The 17,618-nt window shown below is 47.0% G+C and overlaps 1 protein-coding gene across 2 annotated transcripts in view; it reads right to left on the bottom strand.

The window, feature by feature from the left end:
* The window catches only part of LOC111846167 (IQ motif and SEC7 domain-containing protein 3-like), a 60,794-nt gene that overhangs the window by 27,853 nt on the left and 15,323 nt on the right, over positions 1-17,618 (bottom strand). For both annotated transcript variants that reach the window (XM_023816111.2, XM_023816112.2), the window contains exon 3: positions 1,117-1,333. In XM_023816111.2, coding sequence (XP_023671879.2) covers positions 1,117-1,333 — 217 coding nt within the window. The remainder of the gene's footprint in view (positions 1-1,116; positions 1,334-17,618) is intronic.

Below are 17,618 nucleotides of genomic sequence, written 5' to 3'. Positions count from 1 at the left end.
CTTAACTGGGTTCCGGAGGCAGTTTATAACTTTCGGGAAGCGGAGTTTGATCGGGAGATTAGTCCATTACGCTGCATTATTGACGTCTGCAGTCAGGTGTTCTCATGTTCGCTCTGTTTACGTAGTTCTGTTAGCTCGGTAATTTTGACAATAGGCTGTTGACAGAGTAACGTTAACGTTTGGTTAAAAAGGTTAAAACAATGCTTGTGTAGTTGTGTCGAATTGTATGCACTTGTAGGAGTTATATGGTACGTTTAAGTTACTCTGTCTACTGCATATCCATAATTATAATTAAAGAATACTTACACTATAACGTAAATTAGAAGTGCAACGCAAAAAAACTGGATTTTTACGCCTATTTTGAATTTTAGTCGAATACGAATACAAATACAAATACTTTTCCCCCCTCAACAAATACAAATACAGATACAAATACCGGCTGCTTTGCACACCCCTAATGCACAGTCTTTGAAAGTAATTGCTGACACAAAAGATTCCGGTCGGCGGTACAGTGTTAAATGTCATTATCTCCGAGGTGCCCATTTCCACTACACCAACCTGGAGAGAGATGCATTTCAAGCTCCGAAGGAGCTTATCTGTCACCTTACACTGATGAGTCCAAGACCCCCCATGAGCTGAGAAATTCTCCTGCACGTCTTCCCGCACCTCTGACTCACAACCTACTCACCCCACTTTGTGCATCATCTCATTTAAGGCATCGCAATGACAGGAGACATGGTGCCAACCCCGGCAATGTCACATCATCATAGAAACAACGAGCATGTGAGCCGTCGGCGTTTTAATCCACGGGGGTGGGGGCCACAAATGCATTTTTTTAATTAAAGAAGTACCATGAAGATGATAGCTGGTAAAATGGTGTGATGGGTCATCTATAATCTGCAATGGGCGAGACAAGAGGCTGCACTGAGAAGGACAGGGGTCAGGCTTTGCAGTGCAGAAGGAATGGTCATCTAAGGTTGTAAGATCCTCAACCCAATGGGACTCATCCACCACCCTGAGGGCCACTTGTCTCTCTGCTGATGTGAGACAGTGCCCCCCCCCCCCCCCCCACCACCACCACAGGCTTGTGGCCCAGCACCTACACACAGCTCCTACCTGCTTGTTTTTGAGGTCGAGCGAGAGCTGGTAGTCAGTAGCATGGGAGTGCCCCCTTCTGGGGGATGTGATGTGGTGCAAGCTGGCTTTCGGCCCCATGACTCTGTGGCTCCCTCTCCGCCCTTTGGCCCCCAGTTCCTGCCGCTTCTCCTCCTGGCTCTCCTGCACCAGTCCACCATGTTTGGCACCCACAGCACAGCTTGGGGGATGGGAGTCACTGTGGAAAGGAGAAAAGTCAGTGTAATGCAGTGTTCTGACCAACTCTGAGGCCTGCAAGATTGTGTTGGGGTTAGGCATGTAACGATGAATCGCGAATCGGTTAAAAATCTATGTAAATGTATGACAATTTAAACTTGCTGATATGGAAAATCGCTACTTCAGGAGTACTTCACGGTACTTTACTTAACAGAAAACCTGGTGTAATATTACATTTGATTTCACAACGTCAGTTCGACATCAGATGTCACTGCGTATTCACGTAGATGTCGTACGTTGGTTTTTGGTTTTGACCGAACGCGAGATGGCGAGCGAATTTGAGATTGAGGACACACCCCCCGATCTTAAATCGGCAGTGTGGCAGCATTTTAGCTTTCCAGTAATTACAAACGAAAATGGCAAGAAAAGCACAGACAAGACAAAAACTGTGTGCAAACATTGTAAAATGTAAAAAACTGATAACAACTGTATTCTCTGCAGAATCTCTCCATTCTACAGAAACACTCAACTATACAGAATCTCTCCATTCTACAGAAACACTCAACTATATAGAATCTCTCCATTCTACAGAAACACTCAACGGTACTGAATGTCTCCAATCTAAAGAAATACTCAACGGTACAGAATCTCTCCAATCTACAGAAATACTCAACGGTACAGAATCTCTCCAATCTACAGAAACACTCAACAGTAAATAATCTCTCCAATCTACAGAAACACTCAACTGTACAGAATGTCTCCAATCTACAGAAACAATCAACTGTACAGAATCTCTTCAATATACAGAAACACTCAACTGTACAGAATCTCTCCAATCTACAGAAACACTCAACTGTACAGAATCTCTCCGATCTACAGAAACACTGAACTTTACAGAATCTCTCCGATCTACAGAAACACCCAACTGTACAGAATCTCTCCGATCTACAGAAAGACCCAACTGTACAGAATCTCTCCGATCTACAGAAACACCCAACTGTATAGAAAGTCTCCCCTTTAGGGAAACATGCCACTTATGGAGACAGGGTTGGAGTTCTCCTTTTTCCATTGAAATACTATAATCTTCTGTTTTCATTTTCACCGATTCTGGGTGTAATGTTTCTCTGTGTGAGCACAGTGTTCGTGCCCTTCTCCCGTTGTCAAGGGGCGTGTCCTCTGCAGGCCTAGTTTTGTTTTCAGTGGTTCATCGGGGACACGATCGACACTCTGCCTAACATGAAGAAACTGTGATGAGTGCAGGCGTATGAGATATCAGGGGACCGTCAGTCACAAAGACTATGAGCTAATATTCTATACAAGCTCCTGAAAGTATCCAGAGTGGGTGTCTATATGACTTGTGTGTTGAAGGGTAAGACTGACTTTGCACCTCTGAAACTTTGTTTTCCTGTTTTTACTTGTGTTTCTCTGTAGTTTTTTTATGCCAGTCACTTCACTTATGTTGCTTAGCCAAAATACAGAGTGATCTGGGGTTCTGTGTTAGAGAATAATTTCACCACTAATGATTACTAAGAAATAACATCTCATGTGGCAGTTCTCAGCAAGAAAGTGTGGGCATGGCACCCAGGATTTCTGAAGAGGTTGGAGTTGCTGCTGCATATGTGTTGAGATGTTATTTACCTCAAAGCTCCTGTTTTCATAATCCTTAAAAACTCCCCAGCATTTCAGAGCGATTCCACTGCAATGAAAGGGATTCACGTGTCAGGTGCCTCGCCTATCTATAGGCTGAACTTCACAGCATGCTGGTGCAACCCACACTGCGTGGGGAGGGGGCTTCCAGGGAACACTGCTCTTGAGTCATCCACATTTTTTCACAGGGAGCGGCGAATAAAAAAATCACAGCTGCAGAGAATTCAAGGAACCACCGTAATAGTAACTGATCAGGCTGTGAAGGGGGCAGCAGACAGACTCAGGCGTCAGGGTCTGAGCACATTATTTTGGGATGAGGAATCACACAACTTGATGTCTATAATTTGTCAGGAAGCACAGGTGATGGAAACGAATGTGCCTGTCATCAGCCCCAGCCCTCCCCGGGAGATCCATCACCCCCCAAAGGAAGATTTACCAGGATCCTGCTTATAAATATCTTTGAACACCTCAGGAGATGCCGCCGATCTGCCAGTAAGATGGATAATTATGAAGTGTGACAGATAATGAATTGTAATTTTGCAATTAGGGCCACTCAGTAATCAAGGCCACAGTCTGAAGCAGAAGATTAACCTTTAAACTTCTGTGTAAAAAACACAGAAAAGTGTTGTGAGTTTGTGTTGGAACCCGGTTCTCCATACACTTTAAATCATCTCCGTTCCACTTCCATTTCAAAAGCAACCGCTCTTGACTGCAAATAATTTACAGCTGCTATGTGTAGCGTGTTGCCTTTTAATGACTGGATTCAGATATTCTGTCCTCAGAATCAATCATAATTTCTCTTCATAGTTTCAGAAGTCATCACAGAAAACTAAACAATAAGCAGGTTAATAGTCCCTTAACTCATCTAAGGAAACAATGTGAGGGTTTGACTGATTACTCTGTGAGTCAGTTACTGTGAGGGTTTGACTGATTAATTCATCAGGCAGTTACTGTGAGGGTTTGACTGATTACTCCGTGAGGCAGTTACTGTGAGGGTTTCATTAATTGATCTGTCAGGCCTTAGCATGAAAGCTTTATTGTCCATGATGCCTCCTCCATCCTGGTCTATGTGACAGAAGTAGAACACTGAGAATAGATTAACCCTAAACCTAACCCTAAACCTATACCTAATGCTAACCCAATCTTTCTTCATGAGAGACCAGCATTTCCAGTCATAGCTCAGCATTCTCTATGCATTCATGTGTATGATCGAAAAATACTACATTGATGCCCAGTCCAGAGCATTACAGTGTATTATGTCTATTTAGAGCTGTAAGTCAGGGGTGGCCAATTTTATCCAGAAAGGCCCACTGTGTGTGCTAATTAAAAGACTGATTGGCTGAAGAGTCCTCACACCTGGGTTTGAACAGCTGACCTAAAGGTTATCCCAAAAACTCGCATACACACCGGCCCTTTGCGGCTATGATTGGCCACCCCTGCTGTAAGTAATTGCTTAATGAATTGTCGTCTGTGACTCTGTATTGGGATAATTGCTCAATTATGTGATCATCGGGGCTGTACTGTTTGGATTTTATAATGTAGATTTCTATGTTACAGGTCTTAGCACTGAGGACTAAAACCTGCATATAGTCATCTGCATCGTAAGATGAAGGCTATCGCTAACATGTGGTCAGATGTGCTCACCTGAGGCTTAACGCTAACGGTCTGGACAACGGCTTCTTAATCTGCCAAATGCCCTCAGGGCCTTTTCTCGGTTCGGCATTACTGCAAACCTCTGCCACCTCATGGATTTCCATTGGTGATCTTTCAGACAAACTTAAGGAGAAAATGTGAGGATCCACATACCAAGTGGGTGACTCAGCCCGTCATTATCCAACCAAAGCAAGACACAGAAGCACAAAATATCTCGTTGACAAGGCTGTTTGTTGCTGGGTTCCAAACAATTGAAAGAAACACATAGATCCCTTTAATGGCTATGCTACTTCTCTGAAAAATAACAAAACGAGGATTCCAGGCCCATTAACCTGTGCTGCTTTTGGCAATTCCACACAACAAACTAAGATGTTTGATGGAATCATTTAGAATAATACATTTTTCATGAAGTGTCATGAAGCATATATCACATTCAGTCTCTGCAAAAAACAAAATGAGTATGTTTCCGTGCTAAGAAGCACCAATGAATAATTCTAATAGCTGTCTTATTGCCCAAAGTTGATTTCAGGAAGAAACAAAACACTTTAAGCGAGTATAGTGGGAAATACCAGCTGAAAGTGGAGCACAGAGAAAGGGACATTGGTCTGTTTTGATACTGTTCCAACACTTGCTCAAAGCCCTCTCAGAGGAAAATCAGAATGCCACTATTTACATTGTTTCTGTCCTCTAATTCAAACTTGTAGCGATATAAAGTCCATCCACTCGGTTAGTGGGGGCAGTCTATACTTGGAATTTAGAAGGAAACTAGATTATCAAGGGAAGACCTGCACTACCATGAGCTAGTGAGTGACAGAGGGATACCATGAGCCAGTGAGTGACAGGGGGATACCATGATCCAGTGAGTGACAGGGGGATACCATGATCCAGTGAGTGACAGGGGCATATCATGAGCTAGTGAGTGACAGGGGGATACCATGATCCAGTGAGTGACAGGGGAATACCATGAGCCAGTGAGTGACAGGGGGATACCATGAGCCAGTGAGAGACATGGGGATACCATGATCCAGTGAGAGACATGGGGATACCATGAGCCAGTGAGTGACAGGGGGATACCATGATCCAGTGAGTGACAGGGGGATACCATGATCCAGTGAGTGACAGGGGCATACCATGAGCCAGTGAGTGACAGGGGGATACCATGAGCCAGTGAGAGACATGGGGATACCATGAGCTAGTGAGAGACATGGGGATACCATGAGCCAGTGAGTGACAGGGGGATACCATGAGCCAGTGAGTGACAGGGGGATACCATGAGCCAGTGAGTGACAGGGGGATACCATGAGACAGTGAGAGACATGGGGATACCATGAGCTAGTGAAAGACATGGGGATACCATGAGCCAGTGAGTGACAGGGGGATACCATGAGCCAGTGAGTGACAGGGGGATACCATGAGACAGTGAGAGACATGGGGATACCATGAGCTAGTGAAAGACATGGGGATACCATGAGCCAGTGAGTGACAGAAGGATACTATGAGCCAGTGAGTAACAGGGGGATACTGTGACCCCCCCCCCGCCCCCCCATTCATATATCCGCAATGGCCTCTTCTCTATTTGGTATATATGTTTTTGGGTAAGTTTAAACTGGGAGGTACTGACCCAACACCCTCAATTCAGCTCCAGTAGCAAAACAAATATGTCCTGGGACAGTTCCTGTATAACATCTGCCAGACTGTCCAACCTAGGACAGTTTCATAGCATGTTCAATCTTGGAGCAACACAGGTTGCGGGTTTGCATGTGAAGAAGGGATCTGTTGCCTGCAGCCCTTCCAGGGTAGACTATGTGCCCCCTACAGTGCCTGTGGAGGAGTACCAGAAGCATTATTTTCATCCATTCAAGTTGCTCAGAATGACCTGGCATCCAATCACATTCCTCCATACGGCCTGCCTCACCAATCACTGGGCATCTGAAGTTAAATTAAAAGGGGAGATTTAGGGAAAATCAGCTGCCGACAGCAGAGAAAGAGGGGGGTGGCAGGAGAAACAGGGAGGCTGGGGTGCACATCACAGCTGTCAAAACGCCTCCCAGAGGTGTCGATCACAGGGAGACCGGTTGTCACGCCGATTAGGCTAAGAGCTTTACTGCAGATGACAAGGGCGGCAGTGTGGCACGAATTGATGCCGCCTCCATCACCACGACACCACGCTGTCCCGTCGCCACCATCTTCTGAAGCACTTTTAATTAGCCAGGCCCAGCCAGGGTCGCCCACCCTGCCGTCAGCACACCGTAAGGCCCCACGTGGCTGGAAAAGTCTAAGAGATGCATTTAATCCGCCAATCATGCCTAATCAGCGCCGGCTGCCTGATCAGCAGAGCAAGTAATTAACTCGGCATCAAGCCACGTGTGAAGACATCAGCGACATCGGAGGCGGGGGATGTGTTTCCAAGGCAACGTGGCATTGATCACAGGTATGAGGTGGGTGTTATCCTGGGGGTGTCGCTGACAAGCACCAATCAGCTGGAAAGATACCTTTGTCTCCAACTAAGCTCATCATCTCTAAGACAGAGTGTCATGGTGGAGCCATGGAAGCAGGACGCGTCCAACGGCGAAATATCCTCTCATAAGTCTCCGTACGCATTTATAGCACATCCATTACCGCTTCAGCTTCCGCTTAGTGCAGATCATAACAGTGGTAATACTTTACTTGATAGGGCACAAATAATATAGTACTATGCTATTACTTAGCCACAAATTAAGTCACAAATACTTATATACTGATCTTATATTAATTCATCATTCATGAATCTGAAAATTTTACACATGTTCTGTCTCATATTTTTTACAATGACTGTTAATTCTGTAAACCTTTGTGGACTACTGAAGGAACTACTGCAGGAACTACTGAAGGAACTACTGAAGGAACTACCGAAGGAACTACCGAAGGAACTACTGAGGGAACAAGCCATGACTGCATTTCTTGTACAGTGAGGCCGAGAGCAAACTAAGGCCTCAAAACCCCAATCATGTCAGATATGTTTACAAATCTGTCATGTGATACGACGAGCTGCTCTGATTTGCCATGGCTTGTCTGTGTGAACGGTTTGGTGTTGAGTGATGAGGGTTCAGACCAAGATGATACAGTGGGAGCCGCTTTTCATGTTGCCCTAGCAGCCTCCTTTACAGGATGCCGGTCAATCGGCAGCGAGCATACAGACCATGTGCCGTGTGTTTTGGTGGACAGAGACACAGTGGACAATGAGGTGACCCACTGCGTTATTTATCAGCTTGCTTCTGAAAACAATCTGCCAGGAGGATGCAATAGAAAACAAGCAGTGAGTCAGGCCTTTATCGTCACAGGGAACCGAAACACCCAAGGGGGGCGTGGAGCTCACAGTCAGGACATTATCATCACAGGGAACCGAAACACCCAAGGGGGGCGTGGAGCTCACAGTCAGGCCTTTATCGTCATAGGGAACCGAAACACCCAAAGGGGGCGTGGAGCACACAGTCAGGACTTTATCGTCATAGGGAACCGAAACACCCAAGGGGGGCGTGAAGCACACAGTCAGGACATTATCGTCACAGGGAACCGAAACACCCAAGGGGGGTGTGGAGCTCACAGTCAGGACATTATCGTCATAGGGAACCGAAACACCCAAAGGGGGCGTGGAGCACACAGTCACGACATTATCGTCACAGGGAACCGAAACACCCAAGGGGGGCGTGGAGCTCACAGTCAGGCCTTTATCGTCATAGGGAACCGAAACACCCAAGGGTGGCGTGGAGCTCACAGTCTAAACACATTTCTTTCACAAATGAAAGAGATTTCTTTTGCTTCCCATTTATGGAAGAGATGACTATATGAAATGAAAGCAGTGGAATCAATTAAATTAATGCTCAGTTGGTCTAAACAGAACTAGGGAACATCAGACAAATTCACTCTGACTTTAATCCAAAAGCACATTCATCTTTCTAAAGGAGTTCAATCCTTTACTCACTGCACACAAAGTTATAATAATTCTGAAATAAGTATGGAATGATGAAATGAGTACTGAACTCTGCTAACTCGCTGCAAAGTCTGCATATTTTGACATAGATAAGCAGATGAGAGTCCAGACTCCAGCCACTGTCCTGGGGTGGACTGACCATCTCAGTATATGCTGGGGGTCTCGCCGAACATGCAGCAGACTGGCATTTTTAAACACTGTTTTGCTAAACTATCCTGTTTGAGCTTGAGGTGCCAGGGGAAACGCAAGACCTCGTAAATCGCAGGCAGAGGAAGAAATCAGACGACTTCAGAGTGAACTCTCACAGCGACTGCAGAAGAAGAACATGGCACGCTGAGTTATGGCGACAGGCACCCTGTGTGGCTGTGAAGGAAGACGCGTGTGTAGCGTTAAGCTGAGAGTCAGCTCAAAAGGCCAACGTAAACGGGGCCACCAGCGATGGCTCACATAAAGGGAGCACAACTTCATTTCCCCATTTTCTTTTCATTAGAATCACATTAATCACATTGTCCTACAGGTCGATATGCTTCTCTCTTTCTTGGCATGATCACGGCGGGGAAAGTTCCACTAATCCCACCCCCCCCCAGACAATGAAGAATATCGCAGAGTTACCGGAACACTGTAGGGTCTGCTAGCAACAAGCTAGCCTTCTGTCCCATCAGCAAGCTCTGCAGCCAGTTAAATCCTGTATCCCTGACACCAGCAGGAAAGGCGATCTCCGCCAGCCTGCTGAAGGTCTTAGCTTTCCACTTGGATGAAGAGCGGGGATAAATCTGGGGTGTGACCTCAAAGCCTAACTGTGGGGCTGCAGCCTTTGGCCTTGGCAGAGCAGCTGCCTACCTTTGGCTAATCCCCCCCCCCCATCAAACTCTGTATCGATTTCCGATTTATCGGCCTGCTTGTCTCCTGCCCCATGATGCACCTGATGGCCTGAGAGAAGCTCCCATATGTGGGAGTGGAGGAAGACCAATCACGTCCCAGAACCCAAGTTTTGGTCCTCTTGGCTATTACAACCCCCGCCCCCCCCCCCCTGCACAATGAATCCCTGTCTTACATGTTATTGCCAAATAGCTGAAACAGCTTTAAATTCCAAAGCTCAGAGTCGGCATGTGTGGGTGTGTCTATGATGCTTTTTTCCAGACTTCATATTATATCACGTCCTGCACCACTGCCAGTCACATGATATGTAACGTCCTACACCACTGCCAGTCACATGATACACAACAACCTGCACCACTGCCAGTCACATGGTATGCCACGTCCATGCACCACTGCCATTCACATGGTATGCCACGTCCATGCACCACTGCCAGTCACATGATACACAACATCCTGCACCACTGCCAGTCACATGGTATGTAACGTCCATGCACCACTGCCAGTCACATGATACACAACATCCTGCACCACTGCCAGTCACATGGTATGTAACGTCCTGCACCACTGCCAGTCACATGGCATGCCACGTCCTGCACCACTGCCAGTCACAACTTTGCTTACAGATGAAACACAAACAGCAAGTGCACATGCAGGAAACATCTGTACTGTCTCCAGCTCAGATCTCCTTCGGGTCTCTTCATCTATCCTAGGGCTAGTGACATTAGTATTTAAAATGCCGGTATTGCTTTTGTCTTTTGCAGAAAAGATAAGCGACAGCCTGCACTGATATCTTGAAAGCCTGATATTCTCTCCACTGAAATGATAACAGGATTTAATTACCTTTCATCTGGATGCAACAAGAAGGCCAGGCCACAGCGACTGCCCCCCCCCCCCCAAATAACTAGCATCTTCTCAAAGTCAACTGAGGGAAAAAGCATGAAGAATAAGAGGAAACTTCATTGAATCGTACTGAAGAGTATTGCTGTTGAACTGAATAGTATTGAAGAGTATTCCTGTTGAGTTGAATAGTATTGCTATTATTTACATATCATTTATTTTTAATAATACATGTGATCCATACAGTTAGGCAGAAGATAAAAAGACTATGAATCCCTTGTTTAAATTAATTGACTCCTATTGTACTGAACACAGGCTAAGTTGTTTTTATTACTTTCACATATGGAACACAAAACCAGTACAGGAAAAATTTCACCAAAGCTTGAAATCCTTTATGGTCCTTGGATAAGAAGCGGAAATGTAATAACTTCCTGCTTTGAGACCTTTCACACAAGGCAGGCAGAGCATTCATGTGTCTGCTGGGAACATCAAGAGCAGAAGCAGAAGTCATCTTTGCCATCGTTTGTGTGTTTCCCCAGCTGAATCCCGCACCAAACAGCACACTGATGTGAAAAAGGTCATTGGACTAAGAACAGAGCAAAGATGTGAGGTTCCTGCACCCACAGGTGGTGCCCTGTGCACCTCACAGGGTGGCCATATCTGCAGAGGAAGCCCTCAGGGTCTGTGACCGAGGCTCAGTGCTGGAATGCGGGATGGAGGGAGACAGCGCTAGGGGTGGGGGGGCGGAGAGGCCCAGGGGGAGCGCTCTTAAAACGGAACAGGGCCAGCAGCCATGGTAGCTCTGCACGATGCTCACGCTACATTCAGAGACGGAAGCAGGAGTTTCCAGATGGGTTTCCAGTAGCTGCGTGTTCCTGCCCCCAGCCTCTCGTAAGCATGAACCAGGGAAGCAAGCGAGCTCATGCTTTGTGCTCCGATGGATCCGCCAGGGCCAGAGCTGTGGCGTGAGGAAGTGGCTCAGCCAGATGGGGCAGCGTGTTTAAGGCCCGTTATGGACTTACGAGCTGCGCAATGAAGCAGCTGGCAGAAGCCGTTCTCTTGAAAATGTAGTTTATATAGGAGTTAATGTACTTCTCCAAAGATCTTTTGAACTAAAGAGCAGTTTGTTGAGATTAACTACGACACTGGGACAGGCTCCCTTGTAATCTAATCAAGGAAACGGCGCAAGTTCTGCTGCCAACAATACTCTTCCTACATCTGCCAGGTGCTGCTCGCATCAGACCCACTCATTGTGGAATGGGGCATGCGGGGGTGGGGGGGGGGGCAATGCCAGGTGACTGTGTTCATCCACATCCATTGGCCCCACCCATCCCTCTGCCCTGGTATTTTCTCTGTATATTCCATCATGTTCCACGTGGTGTTGGTGCACTGTGACAGCCAGGGAACAGCATTGCTGTATTTTCTGTTTTGTTCTCCAGTCTGATTTCACCTTTAGCCTAAAGCATAACGCTGTCCCATCCTGATTCGCCTGTCCCTGAAGAAGGGTAAACCGAAAATATTCCAGAGAGCAGCCACTGACCCTGCCTGCCATGTGACTCTGTGAGGATCTCCTACAGTCACCTTCGAAAACCACAGTGACAGAAAGCTTCATCGCAGCATCCACAGCAGCATCCAGAACAGCATCCACAGCAGCATCCAGAACAGCATCCACAGCAGTGTCTGTAACAGTGTCCATAGAGGCGTCCATAACAATAGCAATAATGCGATAATGGCTCACAGTCGACATTTCACTGCAGACTAGCCAGGTTGGCAGAAAATGGACAGAATTACCTAGCTGGGATGTCTTGTGATATTGCACTCCTCTCTGGCAGTCCTCTCAGTCTACTGCCTCTATCTCATTTTTCAGTGCATCCCCCCGCCCCAGCTACCTACCTCTCCCTGAGATACCCTGGGATTTAAATCGCCATTCCCTTATTAATTATACAGACTGAGGAGTTCAGGAGTTCAAACCCAACTAAGCATATAATATAATCTTTCCACAGCCTGAACGGCAGTGCTGAGCTACAGCCGTTTGCCTTTTAACATGGCGAGAGAGCAGAGTCAGAGTGCTGTTTGGGAAATCCAGCCAGCATATCAACCGCAGAAATACCTCAGTTGTCCAACAAACATGACAGACTGCCCTCGAGGGCCGGGAGCCACAAATGAGGACCAACAGTGAAGAGGGTGGGGGGACTGAGGGTATCAGAATCCGACTCTCTTTCCCCACCCTGTCTTCGACTAATTAAACTCAAACTCAAGCATCAGAGGCAAACTAAATATCAATTAATCTCCTCAACATTGAACACTGTTTCAACATATACATACATTTCCTTTTTTTGTTTAAGTTCTGCAGTTAAATGAAATTAACTTTGAAGGCTAATTAGCATGGGCACGTTTCAAAAGTTCGTATGTGTATGAGAACCATGTGTATGGTCTTCCTGGATCTTGAATCGCAGACTAAGCGGCAGCTGCTGACAGCTGTGCATCACGCCGCCTCGCTGTGCATCACGCGGCCTCGCTGTGCATCACGCCGCCTCGCTGTGCATCACGCCGCCTCGCTGTGCATCACGCGGCCTCGCTGTGCATCACGCCGCCTCGCTGTGCATCACGCGGCCTCGCTGTGCATCACGCCGCCTCGCTGTGCATCACGCGGCCTCGCTGTGCATCACGCGGCCTCGCTGTGCATCACGCGGCCTCGCTGTCCATCACGCGGCCTCGCTGTCCATCACGCGGCCTCGCTGTGCATCACGCGGCCTCGCTGTGCATCACGCGGCCTCGCTGTGCATCACGCGGCCTCGCTGTCCATCACGCGGCCTCGCTGTGCATCACGCGGCCTCGCTGTGCATCACGCGGCCTCGCTGTGCATCACGCGGCCTCGCTGTGCATCACGCGGCCTCGCTGTCCATCACGCGGCCTCGCTGTCCATCACGCGGCCTCGCTGTCCATCACGCGGCCTCCCTGTGCATCATGCGGCCTCGCTGTGCATCATGCTGCCTCGCTGTCCATCATGCGGCCTCGCTGGTGGAACCGGGGCAGGAGCCACATTTTATCTGGACAGCTGACACGGCGGATCACTCACACTGAGCCCCACTATCTGATTTCTGTTTTTACTGTGGCTCTCCTATGGCTACGTTACACACGTATGACCGGATCATACAGTGGTGCGAGCACAGTGAGAGGACAAGGCCTGTCTGAATCGAGGCTTGCAGGGCCCAGCCCAGAGAACATCTTCTACGCGTTACCAGAAATGTCCAATCCTGAACAGGTGTGTCTTCCATGTAATATTTAGTCAGCAGCGATGGCGAGTATCTGCAGACTTACATTTTGTGTTTTGTGAGCCCGTTTTACATCATGTAACAGAGCAGCCTTGCCGGCCCGACGCCCCCAGCGCCCCCCCCACCCCCCTCCCCACCCCCCTCCTGTTGGCCGCTCATGTACCTAGAAGCGCCAGACCCACCTGGGTGAGGAATGCATTCCTTTCAGTGCTGCCAGCACATTGTCTCCTTTTGCAAACGGCCGATCTGGTGCCTGATACCTGGCAGCTGAAGGTAGCCAAGATGAAGCGCCCCCCCCCCCCCCCCCAATCCAAAATGAATATAGCCTGACTGGTCCCTGGACAGACATTCTCAAAGTGTTCAGCTTCCACTCAGAATACATTACACTTATTTAGCAGTTTCCTAGGAGACGTACATATGGGAAGCCAGTCTCTGAAGCAACTGGAGGGTAAAGGCCTCGCTCAGGAGCCCAATGGTGAAACCACTGAGCCAACCATGGGATTTCAGCCTGTGACCTTTTGATCACAGACACTGAACACAGTCCGAACCTGCTGGGACAATACCCCCTCAGCAATCCCATAATGCAACGTGTTCCCCTGTACTAGTGTATTCAGTCGATTTATGGAGGGTTTGCAAACTGACCTGAACTGCCATTTCCCTGCAATAACACCCCATCGCACCATCTGCATTGTGGGGAAAAAGCACTTTTTTAACCCCTGACGCAAGTTTTTAACAACCCCCCCAGTGATGATATAGAATACAGTGGTCACAGTCGATTATATCAATAATCGAGTCATCTACCAATTCATCGAGTAATCATTTATATGTAATATAATATAATGTAATATAATATAATATATACACTGCATTTGGTGTGAGACCGGAACCTGCACTTAAACAGCATGTTTTTGGACTCGGAAGAAAACACACAGGGTGAACCTGCAAACTGCAGACACGCAAAGTGGCAGTAAGCGGTGACAGTGTGCGGTGACAGTGTGTGGTGGCAGTGTGCAGTGACAGTGTGCGGTGACAGTGTGTGGTGATAGTGTGTGATGGCAGTGTGCGGTGACAGTGTGTGGTGGCAGTGTGCAGTGACAGTGTGCGGTGACAGTGTGTGGTGATAGTGTGTGATGGCAGTGTGCGGTGAAAGTGTGCGGTGACAGTGTGTGGTGGCAATGTGCGGTGACAGTGTGCAGTGACAGTGTGCGGTAACAGTGTGCAGTGATAGTGTGTGGTGGCAGTGTGCGGTGACAGTATGCGGTGACAGTGTGCGGTGACAGTGTGTGGTGGCAATGTGCGGTGACAGTGTGCAGTGACAGTGTGCGGTAACAGTGTGCAGTGATAGTGTGTGATGGCAGTGTGCGGGGACAGTATGCGGTGACAACGCTACCCACTGCGACACTGTGCCGCCCTGACAGGTCTACGCCATGTGCAGTGTTAATATCATCAGGCCATTTCATTCACATGCAGCTGTCACATCGCAAGAACTGCGATAGTCTGCTGGGTTCAAACCATCAATAATCATCAATAATTAAACATTTTTACTCAGTCATAGGAAACCAAACTTAGCAAGTTTTACAGCTGTAGTGTTTTGGAAATTATCTCCATTGTGTATTTATTTGAATGTATTTTACGTATTTTTATTTTATTATTCCTTTGATTTGTACTTAATGCATGGGACTATCATTGGGCAGTGACCCGAGTCACCAGTGGAGGGGGCTAGAGGCATTGGCGCGAAAAGGTTTCTTTTGAGGTGTGCGCCCCTCTGTTCGCTTCTCCTTCTAGGTGACTGCGGACGGAATAAGTCGCATGCAGTTCTTGTGCTGTATAGGGCAGCAAGTGTCATTATGGTGCGCTCATTTTCATGCACAAAAGACATTCTGTGCCACAAAAAGCATGATTTAACGACGAAATCAGGTAATGCCATGCTGTATTTTGTCCACGAAAGGATAAAGACGTCACTTTGTTTCCTTCACAGAAATCAAAAGGAATGTTCCATTTTGGCCGCAGAATTGATATCAGCACCCCGCATTTCGTGGACAGAAGGCTGAATTTATCTGCTTTCATGAATAAAAAGAAAGCCATTCCAAGCATTTTGTCAACTAAATAAATTCAGTGAGTGAAAGTAAGTCATTTTGTGGACGATGTGCATTTTGTGAATGAAAGTCATTTTGTGGACGATATGCATTTCGTGAATGAAAGTCATTTGTGGATTAAATGAATTTTGTAAGTGAAAGTCATTTTGTGGACGAAATGCATTTTGTCAACTAAAAAGATACATTTTATGTACAAAATGCATTTTCTGAATGAAAGTCATTTTGTGGACGAAATACATGTAATGAATGAAACACGGTCATTTTGTGGACGAAATGCATTCTGTGGAATCACAAAATCAATTCTGTCCACTTTAGTGTTTCTTTTGTAACTCTTCACTGAAGTAAACTTTTCGTGCAGGCAATGCTTTTGTGGTGTCACGAAATGCATTGCGTCTTTTGCTGAGTCACGAAAGGCATGCGCCTGTGAGGGAGTAATACCTTCAAATGACCAGAAGGTGGAGCACTAGGATTGATTCTCCAGACCCGTGTAATTACGTTTGACTTGAATTTAAATGCAATAAAAATTCAAATAGCTTTTGGTCTCTCTTGTAAAGAGGGTTCTTTTTATGCTCCTAATAGGCTAGTGGTTACTGTTTTTGACATTTAAAATATGCGGGTTTGCTTCCCAAACATTTCTGTGTGGTGATGTTGGCTAAAATGGGCCATTTTAAAACCTGTGAAAAGAAGGCACAGCATGTTTTTGTGAAGTCAGACCTCTTTTATTGTTTATATTAAAAAGGTAATAATAAATATAAATAATATTTTAAATGTCAAAAAGAGTCTGATCATCCTAGCGGTAACGCTGAATACTGGTTACAGAGCACTAACCCAAGAGCAATTAGCATGTTTTAGATAATCCTTGCAGCCGACCTGCGGCAGCTATGGTGTTAAGTAACCACTAGAGTTCCTTATGATCGACAGTTGACCATGACTGTCCTGTCCTGGCTGTGCCCCTGAACACTGTGCGAACTGGGTCGAGTAACCGCAGCCTTCCTGGACGGTATGGTGTTAGCACATCCTGACTTTGACAGGTCATCCATCCTTTCCACTGATGTGTCTTTGGGTGGTCTTGGCGCTGTTCTATGTCAGGTTCCCGCTGGCAAAGTGAAGTCTCTCAGTCGCAGCCATGCTAACTACCCTGCATCAGACTTGAGTTTCTGGCTTTGAAGTAGGTGGTGTGTGAGAAATTCAGCCTTTGGTTGAAGGGCCATAAATTCAATGTATGGAATATTAACAATCCCCTTACATACACTCTGACTAAGCCCAAGCTAGACACATGTGAACAACGATGAATCTCTATTCTTGTGCCATATTGCTTTGAGATGTATGCCTCAGCAAGATTCAGTGCTGTGACTGACACCCTCAGCTGGGAGCATTCAGCCGTATCATCAGCTGTTAGGGTATGCATGCATGTCCAAGACACATCTGTTCATGTCAGCCCTAGTCATTGGATGGTCTGTCCCGTCATCTAGTGGCAATTTGTCAGCAGAGGATGTCTCTTCCTTGCTGTCCTCCATGGGCAAGTGGGATTCGGGAATGGAAATGCAGATCTTCTAGGCGCTAACTGTAAGATTCCTGAAAAAGTGGGACAGACTCACTCTACTCAATGGAATCCTGTACAGGGTCACTGAGGATCTCCTTACAAAAGACAAAAGGTTTCATTTCATCATTTCACCCTTAAATCCCAGATACTTGCCAGTGTTCCTGACCATGATAGTTACGATGGTCAGCCCCAGACACTCCCCTTGGCACACCAACACTTTTTCTGATGTGACATGGGAGGGGATTTATGTGAGGAACTCTAGCAGATGCAAACTCAGCAGGACACCAGAGCCTGCAGCGAAAGCCCCCCCCCCCCCCCCCCCCCAAGAGCATAAAGACCTCTGCCCTCATGGAGCTTGTATGCATTAACTTCTGGACAGCTGTGGATAGTAACAACCGATCTGTAGA

The sequence above is a fragment of the Paramormyrops kingsleyae genome, chromosome 3, assembly GCF_048594095.1.
Source record: "Paramormyrops kingsleyae isolate MSU_618 chromosome 3, PKINGS_0.4, whole genome shotgun sequence".
NCBI classification, from domain to species: domain Eukaryota; kingdom Metazoa; phylum Chordata; class Actinopteri; order Osteoglossiformes; family Mormyridae; genus Paramormyrops; species Paramormyrops kingsleyae.
This window is presented reverse-complemented; position numbering and strand designations above follow the sequence as displayed.